The 25997-nt window shown below is 48.2% G+C and overlaps 1 protein-coding gene and 2 long non-coding RNA genes across 5 annotated transcripts in view; 1 reads left to right on the top strand and 2 right to left on the bottom strand.

Moving 5' to 3' along the window:
• GALNT18 (polypeptide N-acetylgalactosaminyltransferase 18) overlaps positions 1-25997 on the top strand; it is a 353102-nt gene that overhangs the window by 25126 nt on the left and 301979 nt on the right. The window contains exon 1 of one of the 3 annotated variants that reach the window (XM_059136271.1): positions 9058-9349. The exons of the other annotated variants lie outside the window; for them this stretch is intronic. Within the exon in view, the coding sequence (XP_058992254.1) occupies positions 9256-9349 (94 nt within the window). The 5' untranslated portion in view covers positions 9058-9255. Of the gene's footprint in view, positions 1-9057; positions 9350-25997 lie in introns of those variants that run through there. 3 annotated transcript variants of the gene reach the window in all.
• LOC131809327 (uncharacterized) lies at positions 408-10447 on the bottom strand. The gene is made up of 3 exons (XR_009345126.1): positions 10360-10447; positions 9572-9689; positions 408-494 (listed from the first exon to the last, which is right to left on the bottom strand). It is a non-coding gene; the product is annotated as an uncharacterized LOC131809327 (long non-coding RNA).
• Positions 18591-24432, bottom strand: LOC131809321 (uncharacterized). The gene is made up of 3 exons (XR_009345123.1): positions 24346-24432; positions 23666-23766; positions 18591-18740 (listed from the first exon to the last, which is right to left on the bottom strand). It is a non-coding gene; the product is annotated as an uncharacterized LOC131809321 (long non-coding RNA).

Genomic DNA, 25997 nt, shown 5'->3' with positions numbered 1-25997 from the left:
AAAATAGAAAAGGGGTGTTTGGTATAATCTTCAGATACAAATGAGGAACCTGAGAAACACAGATGAGAAGGAACTCAATGAAGTTCATGCATTTCAATCAACCATCAGCCAAATACTGTGTGAGGTGCTTTATATATGATCTCAGTCAATCCTCATAATAACCTTGTTCAGCAAAAGGAACATCCCTGTTTCACCTATGAGGAAAGGGAGGCTTCAGAAGCACATTAGAGAGTGACATTTCACTCATATGTACCAGGTACACTGGTGCAACCTTACAGCCGGAGTCCTTCTGTGTGGTTTGTACCTCTTTTATTTAGAGGAAGAAAAGATAACTGCAGTACCAGCTTCCAAACCTCAGTGACTTTACCCATGTGTGTCTCAGTGATCAGTGTAGACATGGCTGGTGAGCTGACATTCTTCCTTCCACCCCAGGATATAGTCTTGGGCCTCACAGTCTTCTGCTATGGACTTTCTGCATGGAACCAGCAGAAATACTAGGAGAGAGAACATGGAGAACCTCAGAGAAGGCTTTCATGGGCCAGGATTAGAACTGAGGCCCATAATTTCTGCCATATTTTACTGGCAGGCACTCAGTCGTGTGGTCCTCCCTGATGGCAGGGGAAGCTGGGAAATGTACTCTAGCTGGTAGCCCAGGAGGAAAAGGAAATGAGTTTTAATGAACACTTGGCAGTGTGCCACATGACTGTGCTCTCCTGGTTGTCATATATTTGAGTCTCACCTTAGGTTAAGTCACAAAGTCAGCAAGTGGCAGAGCTGGGAGCAGGACCCAGGATTGTGTAACCTGAGATCCGGATTCTTTGCACATTCTCTTATTCTCCTCCAATCACCGGATCAAGTTCTGTGGTTCTGGAGACAGTGAGAGCTCCACATGACCATGTGGTGTCTGCCATCCTTGGCCATCTAGGTCTATGAATCTTGCAGATGCCCTCCCGATACCCTGCCATGGACTGTTTGGGCTGTTCATCTGAGAGTAGGTTGTAGGTATTTTTGTGAACAGACTCAGGATCAGGCCTTCGAAGCTCCTGGCTTGTGTGGTGCTCAGGGACTGTGCTGGAAGTGATGGACACACTGTGTCACTCTTCCCAGCCAGGCTCAGGCTGTCATTAGAATTCAGTAAAGCTGTGAGTCTTGTACAATCAGCTATTGGAGGCCTAAAAAAAACCACCAACAGCAAAGTACTGAAAGCCTCTCTTGGTTGAAGCTCCTGCGAGTACAGAGCAAACAGTTTCCCACACTGTCGAGCAGGAAAACGGGAGCCATGGTCTAGTGTTTTCCTTTGGGGGCATATTTGGGAATTGTTTTTAGCGATATGACCAAATGTGAAGATCTCATGGGATGTGGGTATTCATTATCTTTGGCAAAGGGCACTGTTTGCTCTGCTTTAGAGCTCCAGACCTTGTTTATTCAGAGGCACAGGAAGGATCTATTGGTTTCATACATGTGGTTCTTTCCTGGAAAAAGTGCTGGCTTTGACACCTCATCCCCCACTTCCTTACGGGTCCATGGCAAGAGACTCAAGTTGCAGAGTGACTGCAGACCTTCTGTCCCTCCAGTCTAATGGGGACCCTCAGAAGAGGGATACACAGTGAAACAGCAAGGTCCAAAAACCCCATCCCTTAATTCAAGACTTCAGAGTCACGTCATTTTCTATCACTTGGGAAGGTGATTCCATGCATGCAGTCCTCCACAGGATAAAGTCTTTGTGTTCTGTGTCAGTTTGGATCGCAGCCACTGTGCCCACTGGTGTAACTGATCCTGCTTCCTCAGGCCTGGGCAGAAATAACCCTGGTAGTCAAAGAGTTCTTATGGGCACTGCTTGTTCTATGGTAATGAAGTGGGCCCTGTGATTTTTCCTAGTTCCAGGTGTTTGGGAGTTAGAAACAAATAACATCTGTTCTTATCAAAAGGGAGAATGACAAAGTACAAATCACAAGTCACTCTTAATAAACCCTGGAGCTGCGGTTTGAGATCTAGAGTGGAGCCTGCTTTCATGTGTGCATAGAAGGTTCGCAGATTTCCTCTTGGGATAGAGAAACCAGAACTGAAGTTTTCCTTAGAGCCCAGAGCTGACCCAGACAGATCTCCTCCTGCTTCATGTCATCCCCAAGTCTTCATCTCCCAAATTTGGGGGATGAAGATGGGTTGGTCAGGGAGTGAATAATAAAGGGGAAAGGCGATTGCTCAGCCCAGCATCTGCCCGATCTAGGGAGAGAATTTATAACCAGTAGGCAGAGGTAAGATTTGATATACCTGACAGGAATCAAGGTATAACATTACATCATTGCTCCTTCCTTCCATCCATGCATCCATTGGTTTAGTCAACAGAAAATGCCCTATTCTATTCTAGGGGCCCAGGGGGATACAAAGGGGAAGGAGTAGTCCCTGCCTACAAGTTCATAGGCCAATATGGGGGTGAAGACATGGACAGAGGTAATCCATCTCTTGAGAAGTGTCATAAGAAAGAGACCAATGAGAATGTGTGATAGAAAGTTAGCAGAGTGTGGACTCACCTCCAGCTGAGCAGAGTTTGCACAGGTTTGGGCAAGTTTTCATGGAGAGAGAGATAACTAATTACTGAAAGATGGGTTGGATTTCAACTGTGAGAGTTTGGGGAAAGGGTTAGGAGCCTCAAAGCAGAAAGACCTAAGGTATAAAGGTGTGGAAGTTAGAAAAGAAAATGTAGATTTGTGAGATGCCTAATTAGTGGAAAGATGCCACTCAGTCAATCAGAGGAAAGGCTTTTTATCGCCTTCTCTCCCTCTCTTCCACCTCAGATTTCTCCATTTGAGGTTTATATTAATCTTACGGATCATGAGAAGTCCTCTTGTTTACATCTTTGAAACGGAAGCCTGAGAAGCTGATGTGGGGATGGGGCTTCACCTTGTTTTCACCAGCCATAGACTTTTCTCTCTTCTTTCACTTTGAGCACCTGCCAGGGGACATTAATTTTCCTTGTTGTGGGTTGGCTTTGATGTTGATGACTGGTCTTATTCCACTGGGATATAACTTCTGAAACAGAGTTTGTGAGGACTTTAGATTTTAACCATCAATCTCAGCTTTTCCCACTGAAGGGTATTTCCCCCACTTGATGGTGGGTGGTTGGGCAAAGCTGGGTCTGGAGGTCCTCTCCAAAGACTGCATTGAGCTATAGGGAGCTCCTTCCTAGATCCGGGCTTTGATGTGGCCGCTGCCTGATTCCCATCTGACAAAAACTGGGAATCCACAGCCCCCTCTTGCATCTCTCCAAATCAGTGTCTGTGTGTAACTCATTCTTCAGAGGGAAGCCTGCTTTGTGGATGGGTCAGTAGACATGACATAATGACTTGGGCATCATGGTATTTCCAGTCAGTGTTCTTTCCCTCTGGAATATTGTCCCATTCAAGTCTCAAGTTGCCCTCCAGTTTTCTCATCCTTGAGGGAGTCAACCAATGAAGGTTGATAGTTAAAAATATGAACAACTGATGTAGCATTTGGCAGTGTCTGCTCAGAACAGATCCTACTATAGTTCTAGAGACCTCCTCCTGGGCCAGATAGTAACTGTTTAGTGGCTGGAGTTTGTGGGGAAATTGGAGTACCAGGGGAGGGACCAGGATAGCAGGTGGTAGTGAGGCATCTCTCAAGTGGTGGGGGACAGTGGCTTTTTCCAAAATGGTAAGGGTTTTAATATTCAATGTTTTCAGTATTTTAATAACTGGTATAGTGTATATCTGCTAAATATCAACCTGAAACACATTATTTTTTTTTAAATCAACTTTGCCCTGACTATTTACAACCCAAGCAAAAATGTCCCTGTTGGCTTTTGCTTGTCAGTAAGGAAGATTTGGCCTCCTCCAAACCCCAAGGTTATGTCTTAGGGGTGCGGGGTCCTATTGTCTAGCATTAATTTAAACCCGTTGTTCTTAAATGTTTTGAGTATAGGACTCCTTTGTGCTCTTAAAAATTGCGGCTCTTAAAGAGCTTTTATTCATGTAGATTACACCTATCAATACCTATTATATTAGAAATTTAAACCAGAACATTTCAAAATAATTATGACTTAATTTTTAAATTACTAAATTTATTAATTTATATACAAATGACAGTGATAAACCAAATTAGACATCAATATAAATAACATTTTTTTAATGAAAAAGAACTATAAGTTTTCAAAACAAAAGCTACTTTTTTAGGAAGAGGGACATTGATATTTTCACAAATCTCCTTAATGTCTGGCCTGATAAAGCTAGATTCTCAAATCTGCTTCTGCATTTGGTGTGTTGCTATAGGTTGTTTTGGTTGAAGTATATGAAAAACATTATTCTTCCAATGGATATGTATATGGCAAGGGGAGGAGTATTTTAGTACTAATTCAGATAATTGTGAATATTCTTCTTTGATATGACACCAGAGCTGGACAAGTGGTGGGTTTTTAGAGGCTTGTTGCAATGTAGAATCTGAAATCATATCAATAAACTCTTTGTACTATGTTACATTAAAATCTACTGTACTTGTCTTGTACTTTCATGCTTGTATTTTTTCCTCAAGCGTGATTTTGTAACACTCTATACTGTTCTTTTGGAAAAGAGAGCTTCACTGAATTATACAGCTCTTCTAAATGTTGATACCTTTTATTATACAGTAACAAAAATTACTTTCATTAATACTACCGTTTATACCATCAGAAGCCCATAAAGATTGGGAAGCTCTCAAGCCCATGGTGACAGATGCAGGTTTTTCAACATTGTAATTTTTTGCTCAAGAGCTTGAAATTTATCATTGGGAGAAATACTGTGTTACGTTCCTTGAATTGACTAGCTCACTTCTTTTATTTTTGAGAAAAATCTTTTAGATCCCCAACTTTGAAGAATCACGGTCTATTTGTCAGTGTTCTTTCAAGGAGAAAGAATGTTCCATGAAAAAAAGTGGCTAGTTCGGTTTGCAACTCAAATAATCATACAGGCACTTTTTCTGGAGACAGCCTGCACGCTCTGGCCTGCAACAGACGTGCTTTGTGTGTGTATCTGCTTATAGAGATTGCCGACTAATAGCAATAACTTCCATTATGGCACATTGGTTTTGCTTGCTTGCACTCTCCTGGCTCCACAGGAGTCTAAAAGAGCAAAGGGCTCTGTGAGTGTTTTACGGAGGGCTTGCCTTTCTGTCCTTCCATGTTCCACCGTGCTCCTCTGAGCTCTGCTCACCTCTCTGGTGAGATTGTGGCCAGCTGAAATGCCCTGGAGAACAGGAAGTGGTCTCTTTCATGACATTGACCATCCACTTCCCATCCTGGTAAATCGGATGTCTCCAAGGTTCCTGTTTACTTTGATTTACTTTTAAAGACTGTAAAATATAAGCTGTCCCCTTGAATTTGTATTTTTTTTTCCTTTCCTGGAGATAACTTCCAAGCCTTTTCTGGGACACTATAGTGTCGACGCTTTTTAGCTTCCTGTCCCCAACTCTTGGCAGGACTGTTTGTTTCAACTTTATTGCATCGGTCTACTTGGAACTAAGTCCCTGGAAATCAGGGACTGCCTCCCCCCCCCCCCCCAACTCCGCCTTTAATTCCCCTTTCTGCTTCCCTCTGTGTGTCCTCTTCCTTTCTATCTGCCCGGCCACACTTTCCAAAGCTTAGGCCATCTCTAGCCAGCCAATTCATGCCATTCCTTGCTGAATTCTTAGGTCCTCACAAGAATTTGGTTCATCTCTATTTTACTGAGTGTGACCATGCGCTTTCATTTTATGGAGACCCATTGACTTGCCCAAGACTGGAATTCACTTACTGGGATCTGCTGTTGGCATGGAGATCATGTTCTTTGCAGACAGGGCAATGCCTTCATCTCTGCCAACTGGTCCACCTAATGCCTGACACATTGTGAAGATTCAACCACCTCTGACTGAAAGAGTGGAAGTTGCCAGTATGCTTTTTGCTACTAAAGGAGCAGAAGGTTTCAACATTTTCCCTGGCCATATATGTGGTCAGGACTTTGGAAATTTCTGGATCTGCGCCCTTCTGATGGTCTGCATTTGAATGAATGCTGTGTCATAGGACCTCTGGTCTTTTGATGTTCTATCTTTGGGGAATGAGATGTAAATGTGTCCTTTGCTAGTACCAGGTGGAAAGAATTTAGTAGCTACAGCCCTTTTCATTTATTGATTAAACCCAGCTTTCATGCACTTTTCAGCCAGAAACAGTGCAAGCAACCTGTTTGCCCTCTAGATTTTATTTTCACCTGTGGATTCTGAGATTATGCATTTATTCATTCATTCAAAATATGCTAATTGAGCACATACTATATACTATGCACTGTGTGAGATACTCCAGGGGATATAGAGGCATCAAGTAGGTCATCATTTATACAGGGACATGAGATGTACACTCAGAAAATGAGCATCCCAGAGGACCAGGTGCCAGGAGAGAGACCCCAAGAGACTGTCCTCAAAGAATGGAAGAACAGGGCTAGAATTGGCTTTATCTTTCATGACTGGTAACCGAGCAGGGGACTAGTATTTCAAGCTTGGATCTGTGATATTTGGAAAAATCGCTTCACATTATGACAAAACTGAATGCCACTTCTCAGCAGAGTGCTGGAAAGCACCAGGTCTCTGCTGGCCTGCATGGCTTCTGCAGAACAGCACACGAACATCCTTCCCAAGGCGTGCAGGCAGGAGTTGGAGAGGGGCCAGTGCCTTTCAGCTGGGATATAAAATAGCATGGGTGACAAGATGGCTCAGGGGTAGCTTACACTCTTCCTGCCACAGGCCCATGGTGCCCACATCTTTGGGGGCAGTGTGTGTGTGGCCGTGTGCATGCCTGGGGTACTGTGAGCATGGGGGTAAGGCTGATAGGGGTTTTTTTCTGCATTTAGCAGTGAGGGTGGTCTTCCAAAAGTATGGTCAGACCAGAGTACACTCCTTAAAGCCCAGGAATGGTTATTCATTATATGGAGGCTTACTTCCACCTCCGTTAATGTGGCCTGCGAGGCTGTTTTTGTGGGTTTCTGTGAGCTCATGCTGTAGTAATATCTCTGGTGCTTTTAACCCCAAGTCGTGAGGAATGGATGGACATGTGTAACTCTCTTACAGGACGACAGCGGATGATTGGGAACATTGGGAACATTGATACCCCCCAACCCCGCCCTGCCAAAGTCCCTCTGCCCTCTGGCCCTGCCCTCCATTCCCACCACTCTCTGTCTCATTCTGCACTAGCCCCTGCAGCCTGTGAGGCTTCTCAGACACACCAGCTATGTTCCTGTCTCGGTGTCTCTGCCCAGAACGCCTGGCTCTTTGCATGGCTCCCTGTCTCCTTATACAGCCCTTTGCTTGGCTCTCATGTGCACAGAGAGCCTGGCCTTGCCAACCGTGCTTCTCTTTCCCACCGCCTGTGCTTTGTTTTCCTTTGTACACATATAACCACCGCGGAGTACTTGATAGAGCTGCTTATTTGTTACCTTTCTCCTCGCGTAGACTGTCACTGTCGTGGGGCAGGGACGTGGTCCTCTTCTCGGCATCTCGTGTTCCAGAATGTCTGATCTTGGCAGACTTTTAGTAAATACGTATGGAGTGATTGCTCACCTGAGGCAGTCAAGTCAGTCCCAAAGCAGAGAGGCTCCCAGCAGAGGAGGGTAGCAGCCTCTTTGGGAATGAGCACAGGCCTCCAATCAGCCTGGATGCTTCCATCTTGCTGAGCATGAAACAGACACGTGCATTCTTTTTAGGTGCCTGCATCAAGATTTTCCCCTTCATCTGCAAGCCTGGCCAGGAGGGGCTGCAGAGCCAGGTGTTAGGAAGCACCCACTGGCAGCCCCTGTTGCATTACCGAGGAGCTGTGCCTTTCTGCCACGCTGCTGTGCTTGATTGCAACAAATGACCTGGCTTGTGATGGGGCTGGGGGTGGATGAGGGAGGGGACATCCTGGAGGGGATAGCCTGGAGGGGTGGGTAGGAGCTCGACAGGGCTCTCAGCTGCTTTTCTCCACTTGAATTAGTGCTCAGATCCAAAGTAGCAGGGAGGTGAGCAGTTAATTCCAGGTGGATGAGAAAAGCAGAAAATCCTGGCGGGCATCCCTGGAAGGCAGGAATTACACATGACCAGCACCTGGCTCTGTTTAGGGACCATTTGTAGCTGGATGAAAAACGAATCTGTCACATCAGCCAGAGCCAGGGGGACTCAGTGATTCTGTGAATCCAGGTAACAGCCAGAAAGCCAGGCTTGCCCGAGTCCTGCCTCTTGCTCTGGTCTCCCCCTCTGCCCTGTGCCAAGCCCACCCCATAGCAATGTGGATTGTGCCACTTGTCACCCCCCCCCCCCCGTCTGCTCTACTCCTCAGGCCTTGGGGGACTTCTGTCCTGTATTTCTAAGCAGCTTAGGACGTAGGAGGTCTTTTAGGCTGCCACAGCTGGGGCTCAGCAAGCCTGCTCATCTCAGGACACCAGCAAATAGACAAAACCCACGCAGACATATACATTTTCCTTGTCAATACACAAACTGTCTCCCTCTTTGCAAGGGGTTTGGAGGACAGCAAAGCAGGCTTCAGGATGGCACCTGTAGGAGGACACCATCCTTAGTGTCCTTTCACTAGCTTATCGTCATGCTGAAGGAGGGTAAAGTTCACAGAAGCTGCAGTGCACTTGCCGGGGGCCAGGGTAGGATGAAAACAATCCATGATCTTGTGGCCACAGACCTGCTCTTGGAGATGATCCTAGCAGGGAGAGAGTCTCTCACCCTCTGCCTTCCTCGCTGCTGAGTCTAGGAGCAAGTTCAGTCCCCACCAGGCCAGGAGGAGAGACAGCCTCGATACAGGGTGACGATATGTGGAGGCGCGGCTGCTCGTCCCTGGAACATGCTGGGTGGCCAGTCTGGGCCATCCTGACAAGCAACCTGTTTGGGTGGGTTTGCTGTTCTACTTGAGCAGTGCCCATCCTCTTCCGGGATCAAATAGTTTGTGTACCATTCCTATGGGGAGGTCTCGTTAATCTGTAACCTCCAGGGACAGCACTGCCTGGCCATGGAACTGTGGGCATTTGACCTAGAAAAGTGAATGAGTTAAGTAGCAGAAGGCTGAAGGGAGGGTTTCCAAGTTGAGGGAACAACAGGGGCAAAGGCCCAGAGACACGATAAAGAGGGAAGGTTTAGAAGGGCACATCCTGGGGATTATTTTATGGAAGCCTTTGGTAGGGAGAACCCAGAGTTAGGACTCAGGGTGGGGAGAGAACAGGATGGTGCCTTTCTCAGTCAGGCTTTAGGATCAATGAACAGATGAGACTTGCCCCAGGACTGCCCAGGTGCTTTCATGAAGGGGCTTGCATCTTCGGAACAGACTGGAAGCATAGGACGTGCCGGAGGTTGCAAGGTGAGTTAGTGGTAAAGCCCCGTTAATCTGATTGTTGGCTGGAGGCCTCGGTTTCCCAGAGATATCTCTTACCGACCCAACTATCTCTCTCTGTCATCTCCCGTCTCCTTGCTCTAGTCCACTGAATTTCCCTTTTGCTTTCTTGAGCAAAGTTGTGTGATGTGGAACTTTCCATCACTCAAGCTCATTCTGAGCTTGCTTTCATTACTGTGGGAAACTCACCATGCCGAGTCCTTGGCTTTCATGAAGCCCGTGTCCAGGGGCTGTTCCCGGGCCGTAGCTTGGCTATGGGCCACACGCACAAGCCCCCTGTCCTGGGGCTCCTGGGACTCTCTCCTCCCTGAAACAGGGTGAGAATGGGGAAATTCGTTCTTGAGCATGCTGGGGCTCAGCACATTGATTTATGAAATCGTCCATCGGCATGGCCTCAGAGCGCATAGGAAGGGGCTTAATAGTGTGTTCAGAAAGGGACAGATCATCCATTAGTGCTCATCACACCTGCTCTTTTCCCGCCCCTTCCCACGTTGCATTCTGGGTGTCCATTCCGAAGCCCTCTGCTCTTTTTCACGGTTTCTGCGGTGCCACCCTTAGACCCATCAGGGACCTTGGCAGTGGTCCAGGGGCTGTGGGCCCGATGGGGAGGGGACAGGGACAGAGACACCCCCCCCCCCATCTCAACTCCCACGTCCACTGCAGCGGCTCGGCTCTATCTGTGTAGACATTGGGATTCACGTGGGAATTTATTTGGACACACGGTACAGGACTGAAGTTTGGAAATCTTTGTTTGGAGTGAGCAAGCCAGATAGCCTGCCAGGCAGCCTGCTGTCTGTTGCCTCTAAGCCCTGGTTGAGCCTGGAGAGCTTGCCCTCAACTCAGCACTCACTAGTTCCAGCTGTGGGCAGACCAGGGGTTCCTGCAGGCTCCTGAGAGGTGGCCCCCTGCCATGCCAACAAGACAGAATGCTTCCTCTGTCTCCATTCCCACGTGGCCGAACAAATGCCCAGACTCACATTTTCTCTTCCTGCTGGGATTGTCATTCCCCTAGGCCGTTCCCAGCCGTCTTGTTTGTCCTCGGGGATGCTGCTGGCTGGGAAACTCAACCTGCCCTCCTGGCTGAGTACAGCCCCGGAAGTGACCAGTCCCTTTGCCAGCTGCCCAGCAGGGCTGGGCTCACTCCCTTCCTTCCTGAGGCCTAGGGCAGAGAGAGGCCACCCATCTCTTTTGCATCTCCAGGGAGCCAGTTGGTCTAAGCCTCGAGTTCTTAGCTGTAGACAGAGCCCTTTGAATCTCCAAGCACTAGAAGGCTGATTTTAGGAACCCGCTGGTAAGGAAATCTTGGTTGCGATTGTGGTTTCCTTTCTTCTCCCCACCACTGCCTTTGCCACGGAGCAGGAGTCCCGGAGGAAGGCGGCAGCTGGGAGGGAGACTGCGGTGCCCATTTGTCCTGCACATGGGAGGCCCAGGCCTCCCGTGACACACGCGTGGCCCTGACTCCGGGGGGTCCCTTCCTGAGGTGCCTTGTTGCCTTTCCTCTTTCTTCTTTCTTTAAAAGCCGAGCACTAAATCCGTCCTGGCAAAGGAAAGGATAAAAGGGAAACCTCTTCTTAATTGGCTCAAGGCCATTGCACACATTACCAGGTGTACTCAAGCTGCAATTTACTTTTTAATTAAAGTTCTCTCTACCTACAGGAGAGCCGAACGTTGGGCCAGTGTTCTCCACTTGAAAAGGGTATTTGAGGGAGCAGTTACAAGGAGAAAGCGGGGAGATCATTTAGCTTGTTGAGTTGGATTTTTTTCCCCCTTTTATTCTTTTCAGGTCCTCCTTATGGATACCTGTCTTTGCCTAGCTGGCGACCTGAAGGAGGGTCTGCCCTGGATCTGGGAACAAACCTGATGGTTGCTAGGATTTTGCCTCGCTCCTTCCCAGGCCCTGATTTTATGGCCCAGGGACGTTGTCAGCCTCCACAGCATTTTGGCACATTCTGGGGCCACTTGTCAGAGTCTCCTTCCAGGTCTGGCCATGGCCTGTGCACCTCTGGTGACATCTTTGCTCCAAGTCAGTGCTGGAAAGACAACCATTCCTTCAGACAGCCTCATATGAGGCATTCACAGCACCTTTACTTCAGAAGATGTGGGAAGGTCACATCTGGAGGGTCAGGCCTGGCTTGCTCCTTCTCCCAAACTGTCATAGTCTTCCCTTTCATTATATAGGCTGGTTTCTTGCTTCTTAGAAGCCTTGATCACACCAACCTCACCCAGGCCTGTCTTCCTGCTTCTATGGAAGCACATCCCAAACTGAGAATCTTCTCTCAGGGGTCCAAGTGAGAACTCAACTGCTTCCCCATTCCACTAAGGTGAAAGGTTCCATCTTTCTAGGGGCTGTCTCTCAACCTCCAGCTCTGCTGGTTTCTGGGTGTGGAGCCCAGATTCTGTAGGCTTGGCTTAGGCCCCCTAGATTAGAGGGGAGAGGGTGGGCACAGACCCTTTGCTAGTGACGCTGTCTCTAATGAAACAGAAGCCGGAAGGGGCGGAGCAATTTTGCAATTTTGGAGTATGTGACTGGCTTCCCTTTCTGGCACTCAGTAATCACTCAAATCCCAGTATTCTAGGCACTCTCCAGAGAGGGGGCAGGGTGGGTTCAGGAGGGGCAGACCCCAGGAGCAGGGCTGGATGAGCAGGGCTGCCCCTGCTGGAGACAGGCTCCATTCTGTGGTTGAGGGCAATGTGTGGCTCAGTGCTTGGTGGTCTTCACAAGGGCCTGGTGGGCATGATGTTGAAAGGTAAGGGTAATAATCAGAATGCCAGCCAACATTACTGAGCCCTGGATACAGGCAGGCGCTTGCAGAGTGCAGCACGGACATGATTTCATTAAATTCCCGCCGCCAACCTGTGAAGTAAGTGTCATTATCTCCATCTGAGATGAGGAAACCGATTTCAGGCCACACAGCCACTCAGCACTGTGGATGTGTGGTCTTGCGTCCAGGTGGCAGTCTGACACTCTGAAGGGCAGCAGAGACAGTTAGACAATGGCTGGGAATGGAGTTTTGGTCTCTCTTGATAGAAGGCATACTCTAATACCCGGCCCCTGGCAGTCTGGGGCCAGGGGCTTTTCTTGGAATGAACAGCGAAGGGCTGCCCTTGGTCAGCCACCCCACCTTGCGCCATCTCTGGAACTCACAGTGTGCATTTGCACTTGGGACAAGTGGGGCCATGGCAAAGGAGAGAAATTTGCTCTGTGCAAGAGCAAAAGAAAAAAAAAATTTAAATGGTAGTTCAAGTTTCAATTTATGGAACACATTTCATTTTCAGTTAACCCAGGCCCCAGACCCAGAGCCCTGACCTCATTAGTTTCATGTACTAACCCAGCTAAGGGAACAGACCCAGACCCTAGTAGGAGCTTCAGAGTTGGGCCGGCCTCCTTCTGGCTTGTGACACTAGGCAAACTGTTTAACCTCTTAGAGCCTTGATTTCTTAATCTGTAAAATGGGATAATAATCTCTCCTCCTAAGATCATTGTGGGATTTAATGAAGGCCACATATGTAGAATGCCTGGTATGCCATAGAGTAGGTGCCTGTATGAAGTAAAGAACATTTCAGCAAATGAGAACACCACCCCCACCCCCTCACCCCTCTGCAGCAACCCCCTTGTCCTCTCTTCTCAAGCCACATCTTGTGGTTGATCTCTTCGGGGAAGTTCACTGGAATGACATTATGCTCCATCGTTTAGGTTTTTCTCTTAATTATTCCAAACTCGGGTCATGAAGCCATGGTGAGGCTCCTCATGGAAGCACAGCCTGGTTAGCAGCGACAGCGGCCCTGACCAAAGCCCCTTCCCAGATTCCATGCCCAGAACCTGATCAGATGTAGCCACCGCAGGGGACACATGCTGGCCAGAGAGGTGCAGCATGTACTCTCACCTGCCCATGCTTTAATACATGCCTTCTGGAAAAAAATGGCAAGTAGAGAGCTGGGTGGTTCCAGAAAAGAGCCTGAAAGCCTAGCTCTGTGTTTCTGAGCGATGCCAGGCTAGTTGCTGCACCTCTCTGAACCACAGTCTCTTCTTCTGTGAAGCAGGGTCCAATCACCCCCTCCTACTGTTGTCCTGACAGTCACCTTGTAAGTTGTCAAATATAGAGGTTATTCTCAATATCTGAATCTGATACGCATTTTCTTCTCAAAGGGGTGACCATAGCAACAATTTGTTTTCTCTAGAGTGCTTAATGGCTTATGAATGAAGCCCCTTGCTTAGCTCATCTTTCCTTCCTTCCTTCTCTTCTTCTCTGCCTTGCCCTCCGCTTTCCTCCCTTCCATCATTTCATAGCATCTGCTGCTTGCCAGACGCACTGTGCTGGGTGTTGAGGAGAACATGAGGACGGATGAAGTAGTTACATCCTTGAGGAATTCATGGCCTCACAGAGAAGATAACAGAGGACATGAATACCAGGGCATGAGAACTGGAGTCCATTTTTGTCCTGAACAGAACTTTGAGGTCATCTTATCCAAGTGAGTAAGTGGAGGCTCTGGAAGGAGAAGGGTCTGGGCCTAGGGTCTGCCGACTAGCCTCATCGCCGGCCCCTGTATAGGTTGGAGAGGTAAGTCGGCGGGGGGTGGGGGTGGGGGATCTTGCTTCAGATGATTAGGAAAAGCTTTAGTGGAGCAAGCCCTTGAACTGGGCCTTAAAGATTATTTAGAATTCTGGAAGGCAAAGGTGTGGGGAGTGTTTGCCAGCAGGAAAGAACAGCTTGAGCAAAGGTGGGGCAGCTGAGAAGCAGAGGCTGATCAAGGGATGGCAAATGGTTCCAGAGTGACAGAAGGCCCCTTGGTCAGGGGAGGGGGGGGTCCCCACACTGTACCTGCAGAGGCTGGGAGTGACCATCCAGTCCCTCATAGTTTCCGTGGATCGGTTCTACCCTCCAGTGCCCTGCCAGGAATTAATTCTATTCATGGTAATGAGCTTGGACCCTGGATACCAGACAGCTTAAATAAACCTCTCTTGAATGTTGGATTTATGATATGTTATGAGCAGGAGCTTGACTGAGCACATGCTAGATGGATGAACCCAAATACTAAAAAAAAACCAAAAAAACCAAAAAAAAACCCACAAAAAAAAAAAAAAAAAAAACTTGGTCCATGAATGCTGGTGAAAAACCCCTCATGATAAATCATGGCTATTAATTTGCATGCTCTGGGTCTGTTAGGCTGGAGCAAACAATTCTTTAGTCTCCCAGGAGTGTTGAGCAGCGAGCCTTTTGAACACTCAGAGTAATTTATATGAATGCTTCTGCTTGTCCTTGCTTTTCTAACATGACTCCTTTGCTGGGAGAGATATGGAATTGGTTCCATCTGTGGGGCTCTCCTGGTCATCCTGCAGAAGAGATTCTCTTTGATATCTGCTCCGGCTTGTACCCAGAAGCGTACCCAGATGGCTTCCTTTCAGCTATCTCAGGAGGTGATGGGTGCTGGCATGTGGACTTTTCATGATGTGAAGCAGATTTGGGTCTACATAAAGCTCACAGGACATCCTGGTGGCCATGGTGCTATGTGTTCCTTTAAGAGGATGAAGGGCCAAGCCAGAATCCAGGTCTGATGCTTCCTCCTGGAGGATTTTAGACATGTGGATAGGCATTGAGGGAGGAGCATGTGTTTTGGGCCTTTCAAGGCAATGCATGATTATATGGAAGTTCAGGGCGGTCTATCAAAATCAGGTCGTTAGGTTCAGACCAAAAGCAAGGCTCACTCACTGTGTGCCTAGACTTCAGGCTCCCTCTGCTCTCTCAGAGGGAGCAGATTTGAACAGCTTTATCATCCAAGAAGGGCCAGAGGTTCATTTGCAGATTTCAGAAGCCATTTGCCTTCCCTGGTCCTTCTGTAAAATGAGGATCCAGTTTGGTTTGGTTTGGCTTGGTTTGGTCTGACCTAGCTGGCAGTTGTCCTATCAGGAGACTATTTTCCTAGCTGCTGCTGATATAGAAACCATTGGAAAGGTGGGCTCCATGGCTAGAGCTGACAGAGTCTGTCCTGTGATACGTCGTGTTCATCTCCCTTTCCCTCCTGTGGGGCATGGGGAGCCACACCTACAGTAACTGACTTGTTGGATTCTCATCTGCTATTGGAAGATCTTTCTGATGTCACTTGGTAAGCTCAGGCTCAGGAGTTGACTTTGAATCCCATCTTTACCTGGGACACTTGGGGAGCCAGCCTAGTTTCCCAGAGCTTTTTATTCTATGACAATCTTGATAGAACAAAGCAACCTTTTAATGTCATGAGCACCAAATGGTGTACAGAGAGCTCCAGGACAGAGCTTCAAACACAGCTCCCTTCTGGAGCAGGAAGGGTCAAGGTCAGCTTCATGAAGCTGCTGTTGACACTCATACATGGGTATCTTCCAAACTGGCTCATTGAGACAGTGATGAAGTTACACAGTAGAAAAGAGGACATTCCCTTCAGTTACACAAAGCACTTGGTGGAGAGAAAATCTGTCTGTCCTCACAACCTCTTATGTTTTCCCCTTGGAGACTGGAGATTTGTTCTCCAGCAGCCTTTTGCTGACCCAGCAGACCATGTCTTCTCAGGCAGGTGAGGTTGCCGAGGAAATGTGGGGTCAAATGGCATCCCCCTCCCTCCTCCCCTCCCCCTTCACTGAGCTTCAGGTTCTGCATCTGTAAAATGGGATAATAAACCCCAATCTGGCATGGTTTGAATAGTATCATCTTTGGGCAAGTTCTTGGTTCTAAGTAGTGCTTGCTTAGTTGTAAGTCTTCATCTTGGCCTGTTTGGTGGGCGCATCTGCTTTAGCATCAGGCCGAAACCCCTTTAACTCTGTCCTGTCAGTGCTCTGGGATGCTATGACCTCCACCATGGGATAGGGAGATTTATTCTTCCATATCTAAAGCTGTGTGTAGGGAATTTCCAGGATGCAAATGGGAGGTATGAACCTCTGCTCAGGCCATCAGCCTGGCCAAAGCCACCCACCGTTAGAGACACAAAGTGTTCTGTGGGGGACTGCTGTGGTACAGGAAGAGGAGGAGCTGGGACTATCCAAATTATATCCACTGTCCCTTGCTTGCTGGTTATGGGACACTCTAATTAGTATCTCTCAGACTCAGGTTTATCACCTCTAGAACATGGGCTAATGAAAAGCTCTGTTTCTTGGGGCCACTGTGAGGGCTCAGAGAAATGACCGTCTGGGAGTGTTCTGCATAGAGTTGGGATTCGATAAATGGTAACATCTGTTCTTCTTTGTCACACGAACAAATGTAAAGGCTTGTTGTTTTAGAATTTTTCTCGGTATTTTTGGCTACCGGCCTCGGCCATTCAAAATGGCAACCTGTGCCCCAGTTGGAGTTGTTATTGCCACTGTGTTTTTTCCTTCTTTCGCATCAGCAGAAACTGGGGCAAGCTTCTGCCCCCCTGACCGCTGGCAGGGAGGTGAGGTCACACGAGGGCCATCTGTTCCTTGTCCTCCTGCAGAAGGGCACAGGCCAACCGTGCTTAACGTTCAGGGCTCCTCGCCCCGTCCCTGAGGCTCAGCCCTCACATCCTGGTGTCTGGGCCTGTCTCACGCCAAGCTCACATCCCACACTTGGCAACTTTGGACAAGCCACCTAACCTCTTTGTGCCTCTGTGTACTCATCTTTAAAGCAGAAGTAACAACAGTAACTCCCTCATCTGATTTTTATGAAGACAGTATTATGCAAACAAAGTACTTCATCTGGTCAATATTCAGTAAATGCTAGCTATTTTATTATTTGGCTCGTACCACCTTATGAGCCTCCCAAGGGGCAAGCAGGCCCCTCTGTGAACTCCTTTTTTAGAGAAGATGAGGAAATGGAGCTTCGATGTCACATGGCCAGAGACCCCACAGGAAGGAGTGTCTGCGCCTTGATCTCTTCAAGATAGTGCCTGTTGGCAGTGTCTACACCACCACTCGGTCGTATCCAAACACGGCTCTGCAGGCCTGCTTGCATGGAAAAAGACAGATTCCTGGGTGCCTCCCCCCCACCCCAATCTGCTGAATCAGAATCTCAGAATCTCCAGACGCAGGGCCTGGAAATCTGTTTGTAAAGTTGGCGGAGGAATTCCCCATCGGTGTGGTGTCTTAGTCTCCATCACGGGAGACACGACTCACTGTGTCATTCGGGAGCAGAGGGACCCCAGAAGGAGCAAACACCTTCATAGCCTGTGGCCCAGGCAGAGCGCCATCCGCAGGTGAAGGAGAACCTTGTGGAAGGGCTGGTGAAGAAAAGGGTCTCTTCATCACACACCAGTTCTTTTTTTTTTTTTTTTTTCCAGGTCATTGGATTTCTTTCTAGATTAAATAATCTCATTAGGTATTATGGGCTCTGCGGAGGAAGTCTATTTGAACTGAACTGAAGCACTCTTTGTCAAGATATTATGTTTGGCCTGGACAGGGCTAATTGACAAGAGGTTGCCACAGCCAGCGAGGCCCATCGCACAGGGCTCCTGGGGACTCAGTTGGTGCAAACATTCCACAGCATCCGCTCTCCACAGCACATTTTCTCTGCCCAGGGAGGGGCGCTGGCGGTCACCTGACACTTCTTCTGGCTTTGATCCAACCTAGTCATTGACAGGACTGAAACTTCGGGGGGCTTCTGGAAGCCCGGGGGCCCAGACTCAGAGGGTGTCACTAATTGTGAAGAGCTACGTTCATCACCAAACAGCCCTGTTTCCCAGCATGCCGAGGAAACCATCGCAGACTCCTTGCTTTCCTTGTTCTATCCCAGAGTCAGGAGTTGATTCTCCAAACACGTGTCCTTGGGGCCTCTCCCTTTTACGTCCCCAAGTTACCATAAGGGTGGTGGCTCACTGCCTGGGCCAGGCGTTGGTCTGCCAGAGTTCATATCCTGACCCTGACACTCACTGGCCACGTGATCTGGGGGAAGCAACTTACTTTGGTTTGGCCTCAATGTGTTCACCTGTAAAATGGAAATAAGAAAACTCCCCTCATTAAGATTGCTGTGGGGGTGAAGTGAGATGAGTCCAGGAAAAGCTGAGTCACACGCACAGCACTCAGTGAATGTTCCTTGTCACCCTTCCCTCGTGTCTCCAGTGTGGCGGGCTGGGGGAAGATGTGGGGGCAATTTGGAAACTCTTTACAGCCAAGGACATTGTGCATTCATTCAGCAACAACTTCTCGAGCTCAAATGCACCAAGCACCGTGCTGTCTCCCAGGATGGCCTGGAGAACGAAAATAATCCCCTTCTCATGGTATTACCTCAGTCTGGAGCCCGGTAGTAAACGGGTCAGCACCAACTGCAGGAAGTGTGATCACAGTGCAAAACAAAATTAGGTGAGAGGCACAAGGTGTTGGTGGGGAGATTCTTCTCGAGCTTGGATGGTCAGGAGAGCTTTGAGACTGTTTGGCTGAAATCTGCAGGAAAAGAAATTGCTGGTTAGGTGACTCACGGGGGGAAAAAAGCTTTCTCAGCAGAGGGCAGGGTCCCCAAGGAGGAGAAGAGCTCAGGGTGGTGAAGAAACCCAGGAAGTCAGGGGAGAGAGGCCAGGTGGGGCTGGAGCCGTGGGCAGGGGCAGATCACACAAGGCTCAGGGCAGAGCTACAAGGAGGGCTCTGCGGATGTGGGCAACGCCAGGCGGCCAGGGCGTGTGGGAGGCGGGGGCCCCGTGGATTGGCAGTGTTAAAAGGTTGTTCCGGCTGCAGTGTGGAGAATAGGAGGGGGCGGGGGCAAGAAGGGAAGCAGAAAAACAAATCAGGAGGTTGCCAGGGTGGTCCATGGTAGATGCTGTCACACATGTTAAATCTCGTGCTATGTGCTGAGCCCAGTGTGAAGTTTTTGGGGGCAAATACTGATCTGTGAGGTGAGATCCTCTCTCGCAGCCACTGTCCAGACCTCACCCTTACTTTGACTCTCTGCATGCTGAGCTCACTCTCATCTCTGCTCACAGAGGAATCTAGGCCCTTCCGTGTGTTTTTCTAGCCAGGAAAAGCCCAAGCTGCCTTTCCCATCAAGCAAGTCCTTCCTTCCTGAGCAGCCTGTTTTGCTCATGTCCCTCTTACATAAATCTCCCTGGACCAGAGTTTCTGATTTCCTGAGCACTTCCGTTCTCTGTGGGCCAGCTTCTCTGTGTTCCAATTAATCTCTGGCTGCTCCAGCAACCTCATGCCCTGTTTCGTGGTCCCCACTTTCCATCTCTGCCCTGCTTGCCTACTTATCGGCAACTCAAGTAGGCCACAGTCACCCTGGTTTTGCCATAGTGTCCAGACCACTCCTTGTCCCGTGGCAGATGGGCAGTGGCCTCTGGTGTCATGAAGGTCTGACCGTTCAGACTCAGCCCACTCCCCTGGGCTCAGAATGTGGGTTCACCCAGGGGGACCTTGGAAAATCAGGAGACTCTCTCTTCCTTGGATACAGACCCTACATCTTATAAGCTCCCTGACACCAGAGTTTCTTAAAATCATTCAGAGAGAATGAGAGAGAGACAGAAAGGGCACTATGTGTGTGTGGGGGGGTGGGTAGTGGTAGAGAATGAGAATCAGGGAATTCTGATCCACAAGTACCCCCAACAAAGTTCTACACCCTGGAATAGTTTTCCAGGGCACACAGGAAATATGACAGGAAATATCTAAAAGTATAAGTCTCACTCTGAGGGACCCTTTTCCGATTGGGAGTTTGGGTGGTCCTACCATCAGTGGTCTTAGCCAGATAATCTGAGCAGAAGATGGGCCTCAAGTAGAAAGCTAAAACCATGCGTTCACCTTCCATAGTGACAGCTCTTAACTTATGTTTTCTTCTTTAGCTTTCTGAAGTCTAGTCACCTTGCAGAACTAGAGCCATCTGTTTTTATAATTCTTGGTTGAGTTATTTTGAATCTACCTCATTATATTAGTGCTCATCAGTTGGTCATCATGGACTGCCCTCAAGTTAGTGGAAACTTGACTGTGGTGACTAGGAAGTGGGGGGACCACATGATGCATAAGAATTTGGAGGCTCATGGTGCATCAGAGCTGGTAAAGCACTCCAAGATCTCCTGATCAGGATTTTTGGAAATGCATTTGTCAGAATTCCTGGATAAACAAAATCTTATCCGGAGTTCTAATAAGTTCAGCAGAGCAGAGAGGAGCTGATCTGGCTGAGTCAGGGGACAGAGACCCAGTGGCCAGAGGCTGCTTCTCATCCCAGCCGCCCGCTGAGACCTCACTGATTAACACAGGGCTGTGTTGGAAAACCACGGATCAGTTCAGTCAGGGAGAGTTACTTGCCCAAGTCACATAGGCCCTTGGAGACTCCTAGTTTAAGGGGGTAACCTAGCCCAGCTACTTGGCCTGAACTAGAGTCCAGCCTTCTGGACTCCTTGCTTAGTGCTCTTTCCTGTATCCTGTATACTGGCTTAAGCAGTGAGTATCTGTGGCCTTGGTGTGGAGCCTGTCCAGGAAAGGAACATGGAGGATTATTCGCTCTGAGATCCTCAGTGGCGTTGCTGAAAACTTAGGCTTGCTATTTCTCCTCCCAGCTAGAATTACTGGTAGAAATGAATCATGAACTAAGGGTGTTGCTGGGAAGACTCACTCCTTGGGGGAGCCTCAGGTGTAAATAGATGGAAAGGGAGTCACGGTGGAGGTGGAACTGGGTCTGGACTTTATTAGGTGGTGGATAGGAGCCATAGGACGTGGGTGCAAAGAGCCGGCAGACTCCCAGCAGCCTACTTGCTACTCCTGTGTTGGAGGTGTTGCCAAGCCTGGCCACATAACAAACAGCCCCCAAATCTCAGTGGCTTACAAAACAAAGGTTTATTTCTTCCTTGTGTTGCAAGTGGGCTGTGCGTTGGCTCTGGTTCTGCTCCACATACTTTCTCATTCTGTGACGTGCCCATTTTATTGTAGCTGAGAAGAGCAAGAGCCTGAGACAGATTGCACAGTGACATTTAAAACTTCTGCTCAGATTTGGCCTAATTCATGTCTGCTCATATCCCACGGGCTAGAACAAGTCACATGGTGGACCCTGACAGTGGGTTAGGGCCTTGGTACATCACAAGGCAAGGGGAGGGAGGTGTGTTCCACGCAAGGCTGAGGCTAGTGAGTAATTACAAGTGAATGGAGTCTGCCCCAAAGGGGGCGTGGTGGGGATGGGTGGAACGCTTGCAGAGTGACTGCTTATCTCAATGGGACATGGTCTTTGGAGAGAAAGATTTTTCCAAGATCCCTCCAACCTAGCTCTTAAACACATTGAGAAAGTCTGTGTCAAGTCTCCAGAGCCCTGGGTCCTAAGCAATGCCTTGTATTTCTTGTGGAGGATTTGTTTCCCTTTTTCTTTCTCCGAAGAGGACATGCAACTGGTATGAAGAGGCAGTGCTAGGCATCGCTGGGGGAGCTGGCCAGGTGTGGCACCCAGAGAGGCTCAAGGAGCAGAGAGCACCACTGACTGACACTACTTTAAGGAATGGGGTTGGGGGTGGTGGTGTCCTAGCCCTTCCGGAATTGTACGGTTTGTACTTTATGTTGTTGTGACAGATGAAAAATCAAAACTGGAGCTTTTTGAGATACTGGGCCTCCAAACAACTCCAACTTCCCAATGGAAATCAATGAATGCCTACTTTAATGGAGGTGTTAGTATTTTTCATGGTATTGATTACTAGTAAGTCAAGAATTAGGAAATCACTCTGCAGCAGGACCGTTGGAGATTCAGATCTGGGTTACTTGGGAAAGTGCTGCTTCCAACCTTTTTAACAGTGTCGGCGGCTCCTGGCTCAGCAGAAAGCATCACACCAATCACCTGCCGGTTCCAGGGGGCCTTTGATCAGGCAGAGACAGCTACAGACCTCCTCTCCTGGGCTGCTGCCCTCCAGCCTACTTGCTGCAGGAGGTCCCAGGTGGGGAGCACCCACGGCTCCCCTGCACTGCTGTTCTTCCACGGCCTCTGCAGCCCAGGGTCAAAGGGACACTGTTCTCTAGGCTGTGAGGTGAAGAAAACAAGAATCCAGACTAAAGGGGCCTGAGAAGGAGCCAGGAACCTATACCCATTCTTACATTCAAATGACCTTCTCTGGTATAGCCAGAAAGGGAACACCTGTGATCGAAGGCGTACGTGCCTTCAGCCTGCAGACAAGCCCGTGTTAGGGCAATCAGAGTCCTGAAGGGTGAGGGAGCTCAGAGCAGTCTGTTCATGAAGACCTTTTGTCCGAAGTGGCTCAAGTTTCCATTTTTCCTCCAGACCTTTTATTTTGAAAGACTTCAAACTCATAAATAAGTTGCAAGATCAGCGTAAGGAACACCTGTACGCCCTTCACCTGCGTGTATGGCTTTGTTTTTCTAACACATTTGCCTTATTTTTCTTTCTACCCATACTTATCTCCCAGAAGCCCTTGAGAATTAGTTGTAACCTTTATGTCCTCCACATACTTCAGCGGGTATCTGCTAAGAACAAAGACATTCTCCTGCAGACCCACAACAGACTTATCATACTCAGAAAAATTAACATCAATACAATACTATTATCTACAATCGTTATGCATATTTCCCTGCTGGGCCCAAGGATGTTCTTTATAGCAGGAGTTGGCTACAGGGGCCAAATCCTGCCTGCTGCCTGTTTTCATAAATAAAGTTTTCTTGGAACACAGCCACTCTCAGTCATTTCTGTATTGTTTATGGCTGTTTTTCTGCTACAGCTGCACAGTGGGGTAGTTGGGAGACAGTCTGTCCCACCAAGCCTCAGATATTTTACTACCTGACCTTTTAAGAAAAAGCATGCAAACCCAACTTATTAGCGTGTGTGCAATTCAGGATCCAAACAGAGCTCATACTTTGCGTACATTTATAATTTTTTTTTTAATGTATAAATAAGCCCTAACTTAGGAACATTCTCTACACACAATGACAAAGGCTCCCTGTTGGAATATGAGCAGACATGAAGGAAGCCAACTCTGAACAGAGAGTTTAAATGTGACCGTACAATTTGGCTCAGCCTTTTTGCTCTTCTTGCCATGGTAAAATGGGCATGTTGGGGAGTGAGAAAGTACACGGGGCAGATCTGTGGCCTGACACCCCAAGACTTCATGACCTGATCCCTCCACACTCATGTCCCATCACTTCCCAAGAAGCCCCAGGCTCCGTGGAACTGCTTGATGTAATGACACAGAGTATGCTTGTCCCATATATGTTTGTTCCTGCAGTTTCCTTTGCCTGGGACCCATCTCTACACTCTGCCCTTAAAGATTTAGCACAAGTACCACCTCTTGGAAGCCTTCCGGACCTTTCTCCCTTCCCGTTCCCAAGACCCTGTTGCCCACCTGGTTGTCTAAGCTCCTGACACCCACTGGATTTTCCAGTATGGGAGAACTTACCACACTCGTGCTTTGATTCATTTTCTGTTGGTCTCACCCATTAATTTGTGGAGGCCTTGAAGGTAGGGACCAGGTCTTATTCATCTGTGTCTTCTTAGTTCCTAATAAAAAGCCCTAAGATGCTCAGTAATTGTCAGTTGAATGAATGGATTCTTAAATGGCTCAAAGGCTTTTCTCTTATTTCCATGCCACCTTATGGCATTTCTGGCCATCTCTTCCCCTTGTCCTTCCTCTTCTAGAGGAATTGGAGTACATAACCTCATGGTTGCTGATTTCAAGTGGCCTTAGAGCATTCTGACACAAGGACTTGTGAAATGACAGGGGATGGACAGAGGAGACTCCTGAGGCCACAAGGCTGCCAGCTTCCTGCTCTCCACCACTGCTCCCCTGCAGCCAGAAGTCCCATTTCAACCCTTTACCACCTCCACCCCAGACTATGGCAGTTTCTGATGATGGCTTAGATTGGGGTCCTGGCCGCCACTATGTGGCAGGTTGCATTAGTACTGAGTATGTTGGTCACCATCTAACTTGATCCTCATAAATACCTGTAAAGAGGGCATTGTCCCTGTGTTCCAGGTGAGGAAACTGAGACACAGACAATTTAGTGATATGGTTAGGAAATGTCAGAGCTGGGACAGACTGTGATTCCAAAGGCCCCCTCCCTATCTCCTGAAGTTTACCATGCTTTCCTTCAGGATAGGTGGTGTTCCTGGCACCCCAAGTTTAACCTCGAAGGAATTTGTTTTCTTAGATGTTGTTAGAATTTGGGGCCAGGGTCTAGATAAAATCTGTCCATTAGAACTTTCGTAGATAATGGAAATGTTCTAGATTTGCTCTGTTCAATTCTGTATCCAGGAGCCACATGTCACTTTGAACACTTGAAACGTGGCTGGTGAGACTAATTTTCATTAACATATTTAAATTAAAATAACCACATGTGGCTTGTGCATACTGTACTGGATGGTACAGAGTGGGATAAATGTTGGCCAGGTGCCTTCAGGGTAAACGTGTAGCTGCCTGGAGACCCCTCCTTGAGTTAGCGTGGTTTCCATAGAAAAATTGGTGTTCAATTCCAGACAACTCAATTAGCAACAAATTTATTCTGGAATGGGGGACTGCTTCCACTGCCACCACTCTGATGAGCTGTGACAGTTTTCACTTGAGGCAAATGAGACTTCTAACCCTCAACGGAAGGAAATGCAGGGTGCTGTCGGGAAGAAGAGAGGGGGACATGAAGGAGAAGCCCCAAGGGCCCTAAGGGGTGGAGCCAGTATATATTTTCTCCAGTTCTGCTCCCCCATGTGGGATCCTTGCCCATGATCCTTCCTTCTGGGGATTTGGGAATGCACGGCTGGATTTGGGTTCCCAGCGGGAGTTGATAGCAGAGTGTATAGTTTTCCCAGGAATATGCCTATCCTCTTAGGACCTAGAATGGGGTCCCAGCAGAGAGGCAGGCATGCTGCCTCTTAAGCTAGGCTGTTTGGCTGGAGGCAGGATAGCATAGTGGCCACAAATGTGGGCTTTGGAGCCACACATCCTGGGGTTGAAGCCTATAAGCTCTGTGATCTCTGTGCTCAAGTTTCTCCAACTGTAGAATGGGGTTCATGTCAGTACCTAATTCCTGGGACTCTTGAGGTTAAGCAAGTGGGTGCCTCACTCATGGGCAGCACCAAATAGGTCCCCAGTAGGTTTGGGTGCTGGGAAAGCTGTGATGTTTCCAGTGTAAGATCAGCATAGCCCTTGATCTTTTAGAATCTGCTCACTCTTTCCTTTCCTTTTTTTTTTTTTTTTTTTTAATCTTTTGCACTGACAGTTTCTTGCTTTCAGAACTCAAAATGCTTTTGGGAGCTTTGCAAGAATTTGCTCCCAAATCCTGGGAAAGGATGTCTGTTTTCTCAACTCATCTCATCTCCCTGTCTCTGGGTATTTATAGTTCTGGATAGAAAAGAGTTGCTTTGATTTTTCAGAATAGTTTCCACAAAAGTGTGGTGTTGGAGAGGCAGGGCTATGTAGAGAGAGTTGAACTTGACATCGGAAGGCCTGGGTTAGAATCCCACGTATTAGCTGTAGGACACCCCCCCCCCCCCCATCTATAAGCTATGTAAATATCCTGAGCCTCAGTTTCCTCAGTTGTGAAATGGACATGGAGTGATAGTTAAAGGAGATAATACCTACAGGTGTGCCCAGCCCACCGCCTACACACGGAAGACACTCTAAGTGCCAGTAAAATCTGAGCATTTAAATCTCTTTTCAGCTTAAATGTTCAAACTCACAGGTTGGAAGCTACTTGGGTCTCTTGGTGGTGGGGCTCCCGGCTGGAGTCTGTCCAAGG

Source organism: Mustela lutreola, chromosome 1, assembly GCF_030435805.1.
Source record: "Mustela lutreola isolate mMusLut2 chromosome 1, mMusLut2.pri, whole genome shotgun sequence".
Lineage (NCBI taxonomy): Eukaryota > Metazoa > Chordata > Mammalia > Carnivora > Mustelidae > Mustela > Mustela lutreola.
Note: the sequence above shows the minus strand (reverse complement) of the source record. Positions and strands in the feature narration are given on the sequence as shown.